The sequence below is a fragment of the Notechis scutatus genome, chromosome 2, assembly GCF_049901735.1.
Source record: "Notechis scutatus isolate UNSWTSFEM ecotype Mainland chromosome 2, rNotScu1.2, whole genome shotgun sequence".
Taxonomy (NCBI): domain Eukaryota; kingdom Metazoa; phylum Chordata; class Lepidosauria; order Squamata; family Elapidae; genus Notechis; species Notechis scutatus.
In genome coordinates this window covers 21768926-21785567 of record NC_142010.1, presented here as the reverse complement: position 1 = coordinate 21785567, position 16642 = coordinate 21768926, and the positions used below count along the sequence as shown (strand labels likewise).

The 16642-nt window shown below is 39.1% G+C and overlaps 1 protein-coding gene across 10 annotated transcripts in view; it reads left to right on the top strand.

The window, feature by feature from the left end:
- Nucleotides 1–15929, top strand: part of PXK (PX domain containing serine/threonine kinase like) — a 58886-nt gene extending 42957 nt beyond the window's left edge. For 2 of the 10 annotated variants that reach the window (XM_087953684.1, XM_087953680.1), the window contains 3 exons: nucleotides 3756–3818; nucleotides 10747–10776; nucleotides 14934–15929. In XM_087953684.1, coding sequence (XP_087809810.1) covers nucleotides 3756–3818; nucleotides 10747–10763 — 80 coding nt within the window. In that variant the 3' untranslated portion in view covers nucleotides 10764–10776; nucleotides 14934–15929. Of the gene's footprint in view, nucleotides 1–3755; nucleotides 3819–10743; nucleotides 10777–14933 lie in introns of all 10 variants that reach the window. The other 8 variants (XM_087953683.1, XM_087953679.1, XM_087953678.1 and 5 more) reach the window with 5 other exon arrangements.
- The last annotated feature ends 713 nt before the right edge of the window (nucleotides 15930–16642 follow it).

The window sequence follows — 16642 nt, the reverse complement described above, 5'->3', positions numbered from 1 at the left end:
AGCAAGATAGTTCAAGCCATGATTTATCATAATTGTGATGATTATGGCTTACAGCTCATGAAAACCCCAAATCCACAATCTCAGAAAATTAGAATATTACATGTAATCAATAAAACAAGGATTGTACATAGAACAATATCGGACCTCTAAAAAGTATAAGCCTGCATATGTACTTGGTTTGGGCCCCTTTTGCAGCAATTACTTCCTCAATGCGGCGTGGCATGGAAGCTATCAGCCTGTGGCACTGCTGAGATGGTATGGAAGACCAGGATGCTTCAATAGCAGCCTTCAGCTCTTCTGCATTGTTCGGCCTCATGTCTCTCATCTTTCTCTTGGCAATGCCTCATAGATTCTCTATGGGGTTCAGGTCAGGCGAGTTTGCTGGCCAATCAAGCACAGTAATCCCACGGTCATTGAACCAGGTTTTGGTGCTTTTGGCACTGTGGGCAGGTGCCAAGTCCTGCTGGAAAATGAAGTCAGCATCCCCATAAAGCTCGTCTGCAGAAGGAAGCATGAAGTGCTCCAAAATCTCCTGGTAGACGGCTGCGCTGACCCTGGACTTAATGAAGCACAGTGGACCAACACCAGCAGATGACATGGCTCCCCAAATCAACACAGACTGTGGAAACTTCACACTGGACTTTAAGCATCTTGCATTGTGTGCCTTTCCATTCTTCCTCCAGATTCTGGGTCCTTGGTTTCCAAATGAGATGCAAAAGTTGCTCTCATCAGAAAAGAGGACTTTGGACCACTGAGCAACAGACCAGTTCTGTTTTTCTTTAGCCCAGGTAAGATGCTTCTGACGTTGTTTGTTGTTCAGGAGCAGCTTGACAAGAGGAATATAACATTTGAAGCCCATGTCCAGGATCTGGCTGTGGGTGGTGGCTCTTGATGCACTGACTCCAGCCTCGGTCCACTCATTGTGAAAGTCCCCAACATTTTTGAATGGCCTTTTCCTGACAATCCTCTCCAGGCTGCGGTCATCCCTGCTGCTTGTGCACCTTTTTCTTCCACACTTTTCCCTTCCATATAACTTTCTATTAATGTGCTTTGATACAGCACTTTGGGAACATCCATCTTCATTTGCAATTACCTTTTGAGGCTTTCCCTCCTTATGGAGGGTGTCAGTGATGGTTTTCTGCACAACTGTCAGGTCAGCAGTCTTTCCCATGATTGTGATTCCTACTGAACCAGACTGAGAGACCATTTAAAGGCTCAGGAACCCTTTGCAGGTATTATGGCTTAATTAGCTGATTAGAGTGGGACACTTTGTGCCTAGAATATTGAACCTTTTCACAATATTCTAATTTTCTGAGATTGTAGATTTGGGATTTTCATAATCTCAATTATGACACATCATGGCTTGAACTATCTTGCTTTGTGTGTAATGAGTCTATCTCACATATTAGGTTCACCTTTTAAGTTGCATTACTGAAATAAATGAACTTTTGCACGATACTCTAATTTTTTGAGTTTCACCTGTAGAAACTCATGATGTTTAGTCTTTCCTATGATGAAAATAAAGAGCAGGGATTACTTACCAGTGCCACTTTCCCAAAAGAGCGCTCTCTCCTCCAGTAGTTCCTATGGCAGCTAGGCTATATTTGGTATATGCATGATAAAGTATTCAATTTAGATTGTGCCTTTCATTTCTAATGGTTTGAATACTGAGGTGTGTACATGCAAATGTACATGCAAATCTCTGTTTATAACATCTGATTTGGGCAATTGACCTCTTTGAGGCCAAGAGCTAAGCTGTTGAAAGCCAGCTGAGATGTTTTTAGTTTCAGCTGAAGTCTTATTTCCTAATGGGCAGAGTCCTTGGTGGTGACTATATTTTGCTATATTATTGGAGATTCCTTTTAGTCTCTGAAGATAAGAATTTTAAGGATATGGATAAAGTACTATCTACACAATTTGAGTACAAACTCGACCAGTGCCAGACTTGCCCAAATGTAGCACTCAAATGTGAGGCGACATTGGTTGAGGGAAAAGCCCTGGATGATGTTTCAGAATCATGTTAACTATTCTGAGTACAGATCTAATTCCCCTCCTGTGGTGTACTTTGGATAGTGCAAGAGCATGAACCAAACGGACTAGCAATTTTATGGAGCACAAAGTCGAAAAACCAGCGAAGATGTCTGTCCGAAGACGTGTCTGTGGTCATGTGACCGGCATAACTAAATGCCGAAGGTGCACAGAACGCTGTTCCCTTCCCACCAAAGTGGTCCCTATTTTTCTACTTGCATTTTTTTACATGCTTTCGAACTGCTAGGTTGGCAGAAGCTGGAACAAGTAACGGGAGCTCACTCTGTTACGTGGCGCTAGGGATTCAAACTGCCGAACTGCTGACTTTTCTGATCTACAAGCTCAGTGTCTTAGTCACTGAGCTACCACGTCCCTTACTAACCCTATAGTCTCCTGGCTAATGGACCATCACCATACGCTAAATAAATACATTATTGACAATTGTACTCTGGATCCCTGCCCATTGTGGCTGCTTGAAGAAATGCATGGAGATGTGACACCCTGGGTCCTGGAGGTTGCCAGAATCCCTTTGTAAGAGACAAATCTATTGGCAGACAAAACCCCTGCTGGGATTGGGAATGGAAGATCCTGGTTTGGAGGCACTTTTCTGCAGTTGTTATGCTCCTTCAATATGTAGTTTTATTCTGTTGTGGTGAAGGTTGAGAAGTCAGCCCAATAGGCCTTGCCATATGTGATGCACGGTGCACCAGGGGTCAGTCCTCTTTCACCTGCCATTTAACATCTATATAAAATTGTTGGGCCAATCAACTGACCGGAGTGCTAACTTGAGTATACTGATGGTATACATCACCCCCTTCAGGTTGGAGGGGAGATGCTATTGATGTTCTTCAGGGCTTGGAGGCTGTGAAAATCTGGATGGAGAAAACAAGACAAAGCTATTTGTAAACCAGTTTTCTCTGGACAAGCAGGCACTACCTTTGAAGGAGCAGATTAGCAATTTAGGATTTTCCTGGATTCACAGGTCCTATTGAAACAACAATTAGAGGCCTTGGCTAGAAGGGCCGTTGCTCAACTTCAGCTGATGTGCCATTTGGGATCTTACGTGGTATAGAGTACCGGTAGTACCCTCGCTGCTAGCCACATAAAACATGGCAGTGTTGACAATACATGGGACTTCCTTCAAAAGCCACTCACAAATTATAGTTGGTTCACAGTGCATCAACAGGTTCCTGGTTTTGGGAACAAATAACAGCAATACTAATGTCCTTCAAGAAACCAAGAATGACAGGATGAGTTGCACAGAGTAGTTTCTTAGTTGCTGTTCGCCTACAGACAAGAATCTTGCCTGATGAAAATACATTCTGCATAACAATCCGCTAAATCCTATGAAAGTTTTAGGGAGGATCCCTTTCGAGCCTCTTGCTACATTCCAATGACTCAAGGGTGATATATCTTTTAGTTCTTTGAGAAAGAGCCCCCTTCTTCTTGCAAGCCAGCTCCAGATTCTATCATACCTGCAAAGCAATCGCCTCTGACCTGAATTGACCCAATTTACAAGAGCGTTAAGGGAGAAACTATTTGTGATTTCAATGGTATATAAATTCAGCAAATTGACCATATATATGTACATACAGTTTGGCCAAAAGCCCCTTTTATATTACTACTTTGGAGTGTGCCCCTTAGTTTGGAAGTCTCTTTCTCACTAAAAAAAATAGATGTTGAAACTGAAATTACCTTCATGCTAATTGTGAATATTTCTTATCCAGCAGGGTCTGGCACAAGTTCCCCTCTAACATCACCTTCCTCTCCTGTTCCTCCTCCTACAGCAGGTGAGTTGAAGAATCAGTACCCTGCATGCTCATCTAACATGGTTTGGCTTCTAACCTTGTCCTTCATGGGTCATGAAATGTGGTGGCTTTTGGCTTCTGTAAAAATGAAACTAAATAAGTTTTTTTCTCTCTCATAATGAAGGAAAATATTTCCACATTCTAGTTTTCCAACTTCCTTTTTGGGGGGAAGTGTCCTTGCTGCATAATTTGTGTTAACCTAATCTGTTTTCCTTGTAAGTTTTAGGAAGAATCCATATGTATCAAACTGGGTTGATCAAAATGAGTAATATGTAGTGCCATGTATCTGGGTGCTCTGCTTTTGTCCTTTGTGTGCAATAAGACTGATAATTTATTCCCTTTGTGTCAATAGTACACACGCCTCTTGTTTGGCATATCAACAGAAGATCATCATGGAAAAGAAATAAATCCAGAAACTTGGGGAGTTGGTTTCTAGCAAGAGGAAAGGGAGTTTGAAGCTGCTTTTTCCTGCAGTGGCAATAGCTGGTTCTAGTTCAATAGTTACACAATATAGCGATTAAGAAACTGAACTATAAATCAGAAAACCTTGTCTGTGCCATAAGGTAGCTTTAGTAAGCCACCTTCTGTTCTTCCTTTGTAATTTGAGGATCACAGTTCTGAACTGTTACACAGAATAGTTTCAAGAAGTAGAAAAGATGTTTGAGGCCCTTTAAAGCTTTGACATCTGTATAGAACACAAGTGTATCTGAGTAAAAATCCGGTTTTCATTCTTTAGCATCTCACTGCCTGTCTGAGATGCTATTGGATTGTATGTGCTATCTCAGCAATTGCCAGGATATGTTTTTTGGAAAAGTAGCAAAGACTGAAAAAAGGAGTTGCTTCTTGCATAGGTGTAAAAGAGCAGTTATGCATCTTGCAGTAATGAACTGAGGAATCTACTAAGATTCTAGAGCCCTTTGAAAGCAGCTGAAGACCACAGTAATAGCAACATCGGAAGGCGGAGCTATTTGTTTTAAACTCAAATGTAGTTGCAAAGTGGACAGAGCATCTGTCTTGCCTGTCTTCGCAGAGTATGAGTGCCGGGGCCTGTCAAAGAAATACTGGATGTAGAACTGGGGAGAGGGGGAGAAGCAAGTGAAAAACAACAATAAAAACATTACCAAAAACTAAAGCCCATAAAATCTGGCCAGCATGCTAACCTACATCAGTTTCCTCCTCAATAGCCCAGATGAAATGTCAATAAATTATATTGAGAAGAGTTTTTGTTTTAATTTCCCCTTCTCTTCATTAAAGGAGAATGCTGATATCTGTCCTGTTTCTTCTGTGGGGCAAGACGCTTTTCGTTATCGCCAGATTGTCTTTGTCCTTTGTTCTCTTTCAGTTCAGACTGATAAAAATTAATAATAGTAGAATTCTTTCAAACTGCTGCTGCCAGTTTGAGGAATAAACAGTGGAGTGGAAACATCCAAAATTTAAATTAATAGATATGTTTAATGAAGGGACTGGTGATAAATAGTAGAATGATCACAGAAAGATCAGAGAAAGCTGGCTTAGAAAATGTTTGCAAGTCAATTATCAATAATAATAATGTGGTATATGAATCACATTACATTGTCTTTCTAATAGTTGCCATAATTAGTGTGTTATAGCGAAAAACTATTAATTTTTTTGTAGTTTAAAGATTAATCTATTACACCGGGGTCCCCAACCACCGGTCCCTGGACCGGTACCGGTCCGTGGATCATTTTTTACCGGGCCGCAAAGCTTGGGCGCCACCATCTTGTTTTGAAGGCGCTTCCGGGTTTTCGGTTGCTTCCGGGTTTTCGGTTGCTTCCGGGTTTTCAGTTGGAAAGCGGCGTTTGGGTGCTCGCGCCTTAGTTTCGTCGAAGGGGGGGGGCGTCTTTGAACGAAGAGCCGTCCCGATGGCGGTGGAGTCTCGCGTTACTCAGGTACCAGTTCGTGGAAGAATAAATAATCGTGAAACCGGTCCTTGGTTCAAAAAAGGTTGGGGGCCACTGTATTACACCATAGTATTCCAGATTTGCATAGTGCTGAGTTTTAATATCTTTATCCATTATATGAAAATGATTACTGAAGGAATTAGATATAAGAATTTAAATTTTTTCTTTTCTTTTGCTCATTGAAAAAACCTCCAATCGTATAACAGAAAATGGGGAGAGGTAGAGATAGCCTTCTCTGAAATACTGTATCCTTTTATTATTTCCCAAAGCACAGAAGCTTTGAAGCAAGCCCCAAAAGTGCTTTTTCAGGAGGCAACTGCAATTTCTTGTTTTTTTCTTTTGAAGACGTTTAGCTTCTCATCCAGAAAGCTTCTGAAGCTTATATTCCTTGCAGACAACTGGTCATTTGCATCCTTTTTGAAGATCATTGAAGATCATTTAAGCCCTTGGAAGTTTAGTGCTAAAGGTTCCTGTAGTCTGCAATTTTTCTGGAAATCCATTCATGTTCCCACACCATTCGAAAGGGTGTTTATCCCAAATTGCATAGCTAAAGTCTATAGAGATTCTCAGTCATCCAGGTCATGGTTATCCCATGGTTATCAAATCCTCCCATTCCCCACCATCCAGTCAGAGCTGAAGAAGCTTCTTGGATGAGAAGCGAAATGTCTTCAAAAGAAAAAACAAGGAAGTGCAGTTGCTTCTTGAAAAAAGGGACGACCATGATCTGGATGACTGAGAATCTCTACAGACTTTGAAGCAAGCGCTTACTTGTCTTGTTAAGCCACGGATGAGTTGCTTTAAATTCACTCACTAAATTTAAACCTGTGGTGAAATGTATGTTTTAATTCACCCAATAAATATTTATTCTTCCTGCCTGGGAACTGTATGATCTTGTCTATATCAATTCATGTTAGTGTTATTGAATTCTAAGAAATTGAGTTTGAGAGAAGTTGTCCCTCGGCTAGTCATAGCAAAGAGAATACTAGAACTTTTGTTTGAAGGAAAAGCTGATTGAAAGTAAGTAGCACTGTAGTTAGAAGACAGTACCGCAGGGCTAACTCACTGCTCACTCCAGGAGTTCGATTCTGACCGACTCAAGGTTGACTCAGCCTTCTATCCTTCCAAGGTCAGTAAAATTAGGACCCGGAGTGTTGGGGGCAATATGCTGATTCTGTAAACTGCTTAGAGAGGGCTAAGTCTAATTGCTATTGCTATTGCAGCTGTATTTTGTCTGAATTGTACAGAATTTGTGTGCCCTTATGATGTGTGTGTATTTAGGCTTTTAAAACCACCCTCTGTGCCATAATACTGAAGTTGTGTATACAAATAAAAACAAAACTAATTTAAATGAAAGACAGAACACAGTACATGGTGCTATGTACTTCTAAGCTAGAGGTGTCAAATCCAAGGCCCGTGGGCTGGATCTGGCCCATAATGAGGTCAGATCCAGCCCATGCAGCCATCCTGGAAACTGTAAGCAGTAATCTCTAAATCCTTCAACTATGGAATATCATTTCTCTGTAAAGCTGTATTTTAAACTGGTGATTAAAAAACTAACACAATATGCCTGGGCATGTCTGACCATTGTTCTGCCTAAAAAACTTCAATAGGTAACGTGTTGGCTAAGACTGTTGACATAGTCTACTTCAAGACAAATTATAGTTTGAAGTTACAGGGTTGTGCCATGTCATTTCATCTTGCACTGTGGCTTGATCACATAATATATGTATACATTTGTTTAAAAAGTTGCCTTCTCATAAGATTTTTGGAGATGTCATCCAAAGATCTTATGCAACATTGCTGAGATTTCAGCTACTTTTTAAAATAACTTTTTTTAAAAAATTTGGGAACTATGTACATTGGAAGGTAGGGTCCTTCTCTGGTCTGCGATCGGCTTTAATCTCAATTTGTTTATCTAAAGCAGGGGTTGCCAACCTTTTGGACCTCATAATTTTAAACCCCGTGGACCAGAGACCCTGGGAAAATCCCCCCCAAAAGTCTGCAGGAAAATTCCCCACCCCGTTTTCCTACTGATCGATCTTCTTTATTTGGGATCACAGGATACTGTCTCCAGCTCCATTCTCGGGGGAGAGAGAGAGAGAGAGACTGACTGACTGACTGACTGACTGACTTTTGGCTTCATGCAAGGAAAGCAGCAGAAGCTTTCTTTCTCTCCCCCAAACTCTGCCAGAAATGAGCCTCTTGGAGCAGGATGCCTTGCAGGGTCCCAAAGACTCATTTCTGGCGAGTTTGGGGGAGAGAAAGACTTTTGCTGCTTTCCTTGTGTGCAGCCAAAAGCAAAAGAAGAAAGAAGTGAAAAGAAGTTGAAAGAAGCAGCCCAGTGGCCAGGCCAGACACATGGGGTGAGTGGGGCAAGTTCCCCCCCTCTGCCCTTTACCCCCTCCCCACCTCATGTTGTTCGCAATGCAAGTGACACAAGCCTTGTGTTCCCACGGGCCATGTGGGCGGCACAGCCTTGTGTTCCCTCTCAGCCTGGATTAATTGCTTTGGGGGTTGCTTTGGCAGTGACATTTCTCTACGGACCACCAAAATTTTCTCCCAGACCACCAGTGGTCCCCGGCCCACTGGTTGGCGACCACTGATCTAAAGTATTCTTGGTCTTTCTTATAAGATTGTATACCTTTAACCAAGATTTTGGGAAAATATGCTATTTTGGATGTTCTTAAACCCTGTTCTTAATTAATTTCTGTGATCGCAATATCGATAGTGATATGTGAGTGTTTATGGTTATATGTTTGCAATACATTTAGTTTAGGTGATTAGTTTCATATTTTTCAAGGGGAGGAGACATATGAACATTGCTTGTTTGTCATTGATCCTAGTAGGTGAGTAGTTCTGCAATATAAAAAAGAACTTTTCACAAATGTCTATCTTCCTTAAATCAGATAAGCTGAAACTTAGCTGCAATCTTCAAGAATAAATCCCATTGAACCCAACATAGAAATTATACAATATTCATGTTATTATACTACATGGTTTTTGATCTTGGTTGCAAAACTGTTCCTTTTCTCTCCTACTTTCCTAATCAAGTGGGGTTGCCAAAAGCATTAAGGAGAGACAAATTGGAGAATAAATGAGAGAAAGCTCCCATATGACTAACCTATGATATCTATTCTGACTTAGTTACAATTCTTAAGTTCCACATTTGGTGATAGTAACATGGACCTATTGCCTGTCTTAAATTTTTTTGAGGCTGTTTGCATTGTAAATTTACCTTGACATCTAGTGATGGAGATCAGTAGTGCCATATCTTAGATAATTTTGTTACAGACACTTGCTGATTTAGTCGGAGACAACAACTGTGTGAAAATAGGTTTCTCTGTGTGTGTGTATGTGTGTGTATGTATGTTTTCTTAAGTTTTTGCGAGTATATGTATGGTATTCAGCTTTGTTCGGGTATTTTCCCACGTCATTATAGTTGTGCTTTTAAAGTTGTAGCGACGTTTCGGCAGAATCTCATCTGCCATCATCAGGCTTCTGTATTGTGTTCGTCTGTGAGTCAGGCTTTCACAGCCGTTTCTGTTTTAAATTTGGTGCTAGCCTATTGCTGTGTTAGAATGGTTTTTTTCTTCATCCTGATTGGTTGGGAGTCTTGGTCTGTGTTTATTGGTCTTGGAGTTTGCTGTGTTCTGCTTGATTGGTGTTTCTAATATCTTCTGTCTGTTTAGTAGCTTCTGTCTGTTTTTCTGGAAGAAAGCATGAATACAAGAGATGACTCCACCAGAGTCAATTATCTGGAAGCCTGCACTCACAAACAAAAAAATCTCCTCACCACAAGCCAAGCAAACACCTGGGCACAAACAGACCCCCCCCTAGATACCTCCAGCTCAAACACACCCCAACCAGGCACCCAAATGAAACCTAGCTTCCTAATAAATGATAGCCGTCCGTTTACTTGAAGCCAAGCTGCACTAAAAGCCTCCAATACAGGAAACATAATGTTGCCAGCCAATCAAGACAAAAAAACGCTACAAAACATATAATCCAGGGCTACCTGTATTTATGTACTTTTTCACCTTATTTTCCAATGTCAAGGTTGTTTATTCATGATACCTCCTCAAGGCATCTTGTTTCCAGGACTGAATCGGACAAAACAGGCTATAAGGGATGTAATTTTATACAATTAAGTTTGGCAGAGTATTTCTATAGTAAAGGTAAAGGTTTCCCCTTTCCAGTCAAATCTGACTTGAGGGGGTGGTGCTCAAATCTATTTCTTAGCCAAGGGAACCAGCATTGTCTGAAGACACTTCCGTGGTCATGTAGCCATCATAGCTGTAGGCCAAGGCACACGGAGCATTGTTATCTTCCCACCAAAGTGATACCTATTTATCTACTCAAATTTCCATGTTTTTGAACTGCTAGGTGGGCAGGAGTTGCGGCAAGTAACTGGAGCTCACCTCATTGCGTGGCACTCAAGTTTTGAACCTGGGTTGTCAGCCTTCCAGCTGACAGGCTTAGCATCTTTAACCACTGAGCCATTGTACCTCCATATTTTTATAGTCGTTCTGGTAATATAGAAACTGTAGTTCATAAACTATGTTCTTTTTCTAGATTCAGTTCTTAGCATCTCCAGTTAGAAAGGCTGAGGAAAACTCCATTTTCTGGAGATTGTGGAAAATTTCTGCCAATCAGAATGGACAAATCAGGGCAGTGTTGGCGCATAGTTAATCATATTAAGTGGCCTCATATGTTCACTGCAATTTTTAATGTTTAAAAAAGATGGAAATGTTTCGAATGCGTCCCAAGGTTACACTTATTTCTTACAAGCACCTGTTTGTACCTATGGATAAGGCAAACACATCAGCAGACCAGTTAATGCAGTTATGTGCATTGGGTCCTGTATATCAAGCTACTTATATCTGTATTTCTCTCCTCTTGTTGTTGTTGAATGGATATAACTGAATGCTGGAATACTGACTGTTGTGCTCTTTTTTTCCTTTCTTCTTCCTTTCTTCTGTCTTCAGTAGAGCATGCGCCATTTTGAACATGAATTCTCGGTAAAGTAATCCGATATTGATGTCCTTTTTAAAAAAACGATATTTCAGAGTATGAGAATATTAATGCTGAAAGGAAAAATATGAAACATTGATTTAAATAATTTTTTGAATTATGTTAAAAGCCAGAACATTTTCCCTACTAACTTCCCTGAATCAAAGTTGCACCTGCATTTTTAAACAATTTTTTTTTCTTTGGAGAAAACATTTTATTAACTCCTCCTTAGGTTTGTCAGTATTAGGATTATCCAATATTCAATCAATTTGAAGGAGATGCTTTCTTCAAATAAATATATAAGCAAACAATACGTATACACTGCTAACATTTTAAAAATGTTTTTCCCTAGCCAATTGTAAAACAAAAGAGGAGCTGAGGAAATTACAGCAAAAAAGAAACTGGAAGAAACCATCCAAGAAGCCTTTCATCTAAGTCAGGGGTCTCCAAACTTGGCAACTTTAAGATTTGTGGGCTTCAACTCCCAGAATAGCTGGCTGGAGAATTTTGGGAGTTGAAGTCCACAAGTCTTAAAGTTGTCAAGTTTGGAGACCTCTGCTCTAAGTTGTTAAACTTTTAAAAAGATTAATCCAATATTATAAAATTATAAAATGTCAGAAATAAAGATGGAGGACCAGGTTTCAGGGATAACTCAGTATATTTTGGTGTTTTACAGAGAAAAGGTAAATCGTACCACACTATAGTAAAAAGGTCTGTAAATGATTAAGAACTTTCCATAGTGTAGTGAAATGAGTAAGCAATGCTGGGTAAAAAGCTGCCTTAACTGTACTAGGTCATTTTAACCTAATTTAACCCATCAGAGTATGTCTGATTCTTCCATAGAAGTTAATAAATTTTAGTGAATGTACCAATAGCAGAGTGACATTTGGGCTACGTAAGTTACTTCTTGAAGGAATACAAAATATTCACTAATGAAGGGATATAGGGACATTGGAAGTATGCCCATCTATTTTAGCCCTACCAACTATGTAGCAAATAACGATTTGCAGTTTTAAACCTTTTTTAAATAGATCTAGGCTGAATTATTGATGTTTTTAATGTCTTTATGAAATAACTGGGCTAATAAATAATTGAAAATGCTGCTTAAGTACATTCTCTCTGTGTCTAGAAAAATATTTTAGATGAAATGGTAGCTAGGAATAGCAGATGACACAACCTATTTAGCAGCCTGAGCAATTCATTTATTTACATGAGCATTATGTAACGAGAGAACATCCAGGTACTTCCAGCTGCCATGTTCATGTAAACATACTGTTTGCTGGTATTGCAGGAGTTATGTAAGATACTTGGGGGAATATTTTTGCTGTAGGGCTGGGTTTCCACAGGAAGGCAATTTACATCTTTGAAAACAAGAGAGGTGCTCTTTTGTTAAGGAAAGAAGGGCATAGATTTAAAGGAGCTAAACATCAAACATAGTTTCTGGGATGATATGTTAGGGACAATGGAGCACTGTTAGCTTTTGGGAGTTTTTGTTTTGCAGGGGGTGCTTTTATAAAAAATATCACATGTGATAAGGTTGTGCTGCTCAGTGCTGGTGAAGCCATGGCAACTTTTGTTTCTGACAGGAACTCCATGCACAGTTTACTAGTGAAATGGTCAAATTTGCTAACGGGAAGCATAGCAACAGAATGTCACTAGAGGTAATAGCTTGGGGTCCCTCAGCTGTTTTGATTTTTCACTTGAAAAAGGCCACTCAGGTTTTGGGCTGGGAAAAAACTGTCCTTGGAATAAAATCAGGGTTAGTAAAGGAAACATCTGTGTAAGACCAAAGTTAAAAACTGTAGTTGCCCCAATAACTTCATCATATAACTGGAAAGTGATGGAAAATTCATTGGACTGTTATTTGTAACCAGTATAACTTGGCGCTGAGTTCCAATTCATATTCTTTTGGATTTCTACCCTGAGCATCCTATACACCAGTCAACTTTTACTGCAGCATTTACTTCTTCCTATTTAGTTTGTCCTAACAACACAGAATTCACACACTAATAATTATCAGCAAGAGCTTCACATTGATAAAGCTTATTTACCTGAGGTTGCACTTCAAAATCCTCTTTTTAAAAAGATGGAGTCACTGACCATTCTCAGCAGGTTCATCAAATTAGGCTCATGTAACAGAAGAGTTACTGCAGTTGGGATGATGAGCACCTAAATACAGTGCTGATTTACCAGGCCTGCTTCAAAGTCTATTGGCAGGAGTTAGCCTCTCTACTGAGGAACATTTTAAAAGATATTTTATCCTGCTTTTATTTATTTTTATAAATAACTCAAGGCTGCAAACATGCCTAATATTCCTTCCTCTACCTATTTTCCCTATAACAACAACCCTGTAAAGTGTGTTTGGCTGAGAGAGAGAGAGAGAGATTTCCCCAAGTTACCCAGGCAGCTTTCGTGCAAAAGGTGAGACTAGAACTCAGACTCCTGGTTTCTAGCCTGATGTCTTAAGCACTTGAGCCTGCCATTATAATGCCTTAGAAAGAGCCACTTTGATAAAGAGTGGATCTATAGGAAACTCCTTTACTTAATCTGTCCACCCTGGAATATTTTTCTATTCTCATGTTTAGGAGAATATAACTGATAGATTTTCTCCCCAGATTTCTATTGTTAATAAATAATACGGACTTACTGTACATGAGAAAATAAAAACATTTTTTTTATTTTCTCGTGAAGGTAATTAATCTTTCATTCATTAAAAGTCCTAAAGCTTTGATATTATACTTGAATAATATTGCTTTTCTGAGCAATGGAACTGCATTTTAAAGTTCATTCTGAAAATTACTAGGCCCATATTCCCAAACTGAGACAAAGATTCATAGATTTGAACATGTTACACATGGGAAACAGTTTTCTATAAAAATTATTTTGGAATAAATCCTCTCAGTATTTCTCAACTTGAATAACTTTAAGATGTATCAATTTGTAGAATTCTTAAAAGAATTGTGTTGCAGTTGAAAAACACTGCCCTGAATCAGATATAAATCATATATAATGTTCATATTTTTCCTTACAACAAGGAAAGAGTCACTTGATAGTGAGATTGGTGGCAATTCAATTTAATTTAATTTTTGTAAGAACTGACTAATGGGTTTATGGAGAAAAAAATGCCAATTTTAATACAGGAATATGTGCTTTTATTAATCAGATAAGTTATAAATACAGTTAATAGTAGTTTACTTAGCCTTAAGCAAATATCTACTTAAAATTGGAAACTGAATAAGTTAGCTTATCAAATAGTATTAAAGTACCCTAAAACTTGGTATCTATAATGTAAACCATCTTATAGCTTAGCTTTTCTGCCTAAGAATGGGATCAGGTGTGAAATTCCTCCTTCAGTGATGAAAGTTTATGAACACTTTTTGAGATCTATAATCAAACAATACTGTAATCTACATATGATCAGTCAGAAACTAGTGAGAGAATAAGGAATTCTGAATTGTGGTAGCAAATTTTACAGGAGAATGTCAAAATAACTGTCTATGAGGTGAAGATTTAAAAAAACAGGACACATATCCTAAATAAATACATCTACAATAGAATGGCTGAAGCCATTCATATATTTGAATGGGTGGTCAAAGCCCTGAACTTAACTCAGTTGAAATGTAGGACAAGTGAAGTGAACAATTCATGCCTGACAGTCAAATAATACCGATTAGTTGACCGCTTAAAAAAAAAAAGGGATGGACTACTAAAATACTTCCAAGAAATATGTGGATTGATCAACAGGTACAGAAATGTTTGCATTGAACATTGCTAAAGAAGATGCCACCAAAGACTGGACAGAGTTTTGGGTATTGCTTAACCAGAATATTTTCTCTCTTAATAGGGCTCAGAAGCAGCTTTTGACAACATTGTAGATTATACTACTGCATGATTACAGATGGTTCTAAAGAGTTCACAAAACTTTCACCATATTAAGGGTTGTCAGTCCTTAATTGTACAGAATGTTGATTTTTTTAAAAAAATACCTGCACTTTTTTGCATTATGTCATTACTCCTTATTTTAAACCTTCTTTACTTTTACATTGTATGATTTTCTACCTCTGTGTGTGTGTATTGAGCTTCTCCAGATCATACTTGTTATCCCTCATTTTGCCAGCAGCATTTCCTTCTAGTTCAACTCTTTAACTTTCTTTCTTTCTGGCAGGTGCCTCAGCAATTCCTTCACCACCAGCAGCTCCTGGTCCTCCTCCTAACTTGGATGTGCCAACCCCCCCTCAGCTGCAGCCTGTCAACAGCACAAGCAGGAGCACCTTGCTCAGTTCCATTCAGAATTTCCAGAAAGCAGCTTTGAAAAAAACAGAAACCTGTGACCACAGTACTCCCAGAATCAGCTGAAGTTGTTTACAAATCAAATTGGATATATTTTCTATTTCTGTTCTCAGAACCAGTCTTTTCCACTAACAATTTGATCTAGCCACTCTTTTGTTTAGAGTCGTTTCAAACTTTTCCCCCTGAAGTAATATAATTGAATAACTATGATCAGAGTGTCTTTGGCTGTGTTGAAGGGTGAAAAGATCCCATTTAGAGATTTCTTTTGTGGAATCTTCCTTGGGGCAGATATTTTTTTTTCTGATAGTGACCATTTATATTCTGAGGCTTGCTTTCCAAATAGATTGAACTATAAACCCTGGCCCATTGGCGTTAGCTGTACTAAATACCAAGTTACTTCAGCTATGTTGAGAAATATGGCAATGCTGAGATTTTATTTATTTATTTTTGTCCTGCAAAATGCAGGTAATCCATGGATTATTCAACATTCAGAAGTACAGCTCCCAATACAACTCAATTTAGAAAGAACAGAGGGCATTAAATTATGATGCCATTAGACTTGGGGTTAAATTGGGTATCAAGCTACTTATATATGCAGAGTTTCCATTATTTCAAATTTAACCTCAATGTATGATTTATTATTGGGCTGGGTGTTTAAAAAAACCTACATAACTTTAATGTTTTAGTGAAAAAATGTCATTTTTCTGATTTGTTGAAAATCTTAAATTGCACTTTAAGGATTATTAGTAATCCATTTTTAAAGTCAAATATGTGTCAGTGTTTGTTCCTATACAGACAATGTCATTGTGTAGAAGAGTTCATGTAGTCTGAAATATACTCATATTTTTATTAAACGGTCAATAGAATTTCATTGATGTTGGAAGAAAATAAATCTGCTTAATCTTTCAGTAGTACTGCTACACATGGTAAAACATAAATGCCTTGAAAATCTGAAAGTCCAGTTGCTGAGCGTAGCAACCCTATATCCATTAAGCTAAGATGGGGAAAGATCTTGGTTACAGCTAATGTACCTAAAATGATCTTCAGCTTAGAGCAGTGATGGTGAACCTATCATGTGTGTCAAAGGTGACGTGCCATTTTTTTGGGTGGCATGCCGGCATTCACCAACATTCAACATCTATTCTTGAAACTACTTCTCATTCTCATACGATTTTTGAAGGCTGCAGATGCCACACAGAAACAGGGTGTTCTCTTGCGCAGCCTCTGCAAATTGCATGAGAATGGATATGCTTTTGTGTGGTTTTAGGCAGCTGCATAGCCGTGGAAGAGCATTCTCCAAAATTACTTAAAAAACAGGCCCACCCTCCATACTGCCACTGAATGCCATGGTCCAAATTGGCCTAGATTGGGGTGATGGTGGAAGAAGAGAATTGTTTCTCTTTTGTTTGGGGAGGTGTGTGTGAGACACGCCAGAAAAGTCATTAGGCATTTTCCAAATTTTTGACATGCCAGCCCCAAAGGTTCAACATCAGTAGCTTACAGCAGAGGTCCCCAACCTCTGGGCCGTGGCCCACAAGTGGCCATGAGGTGTTTGGAATCAGGTCATTGAAACAGGTGAGCACA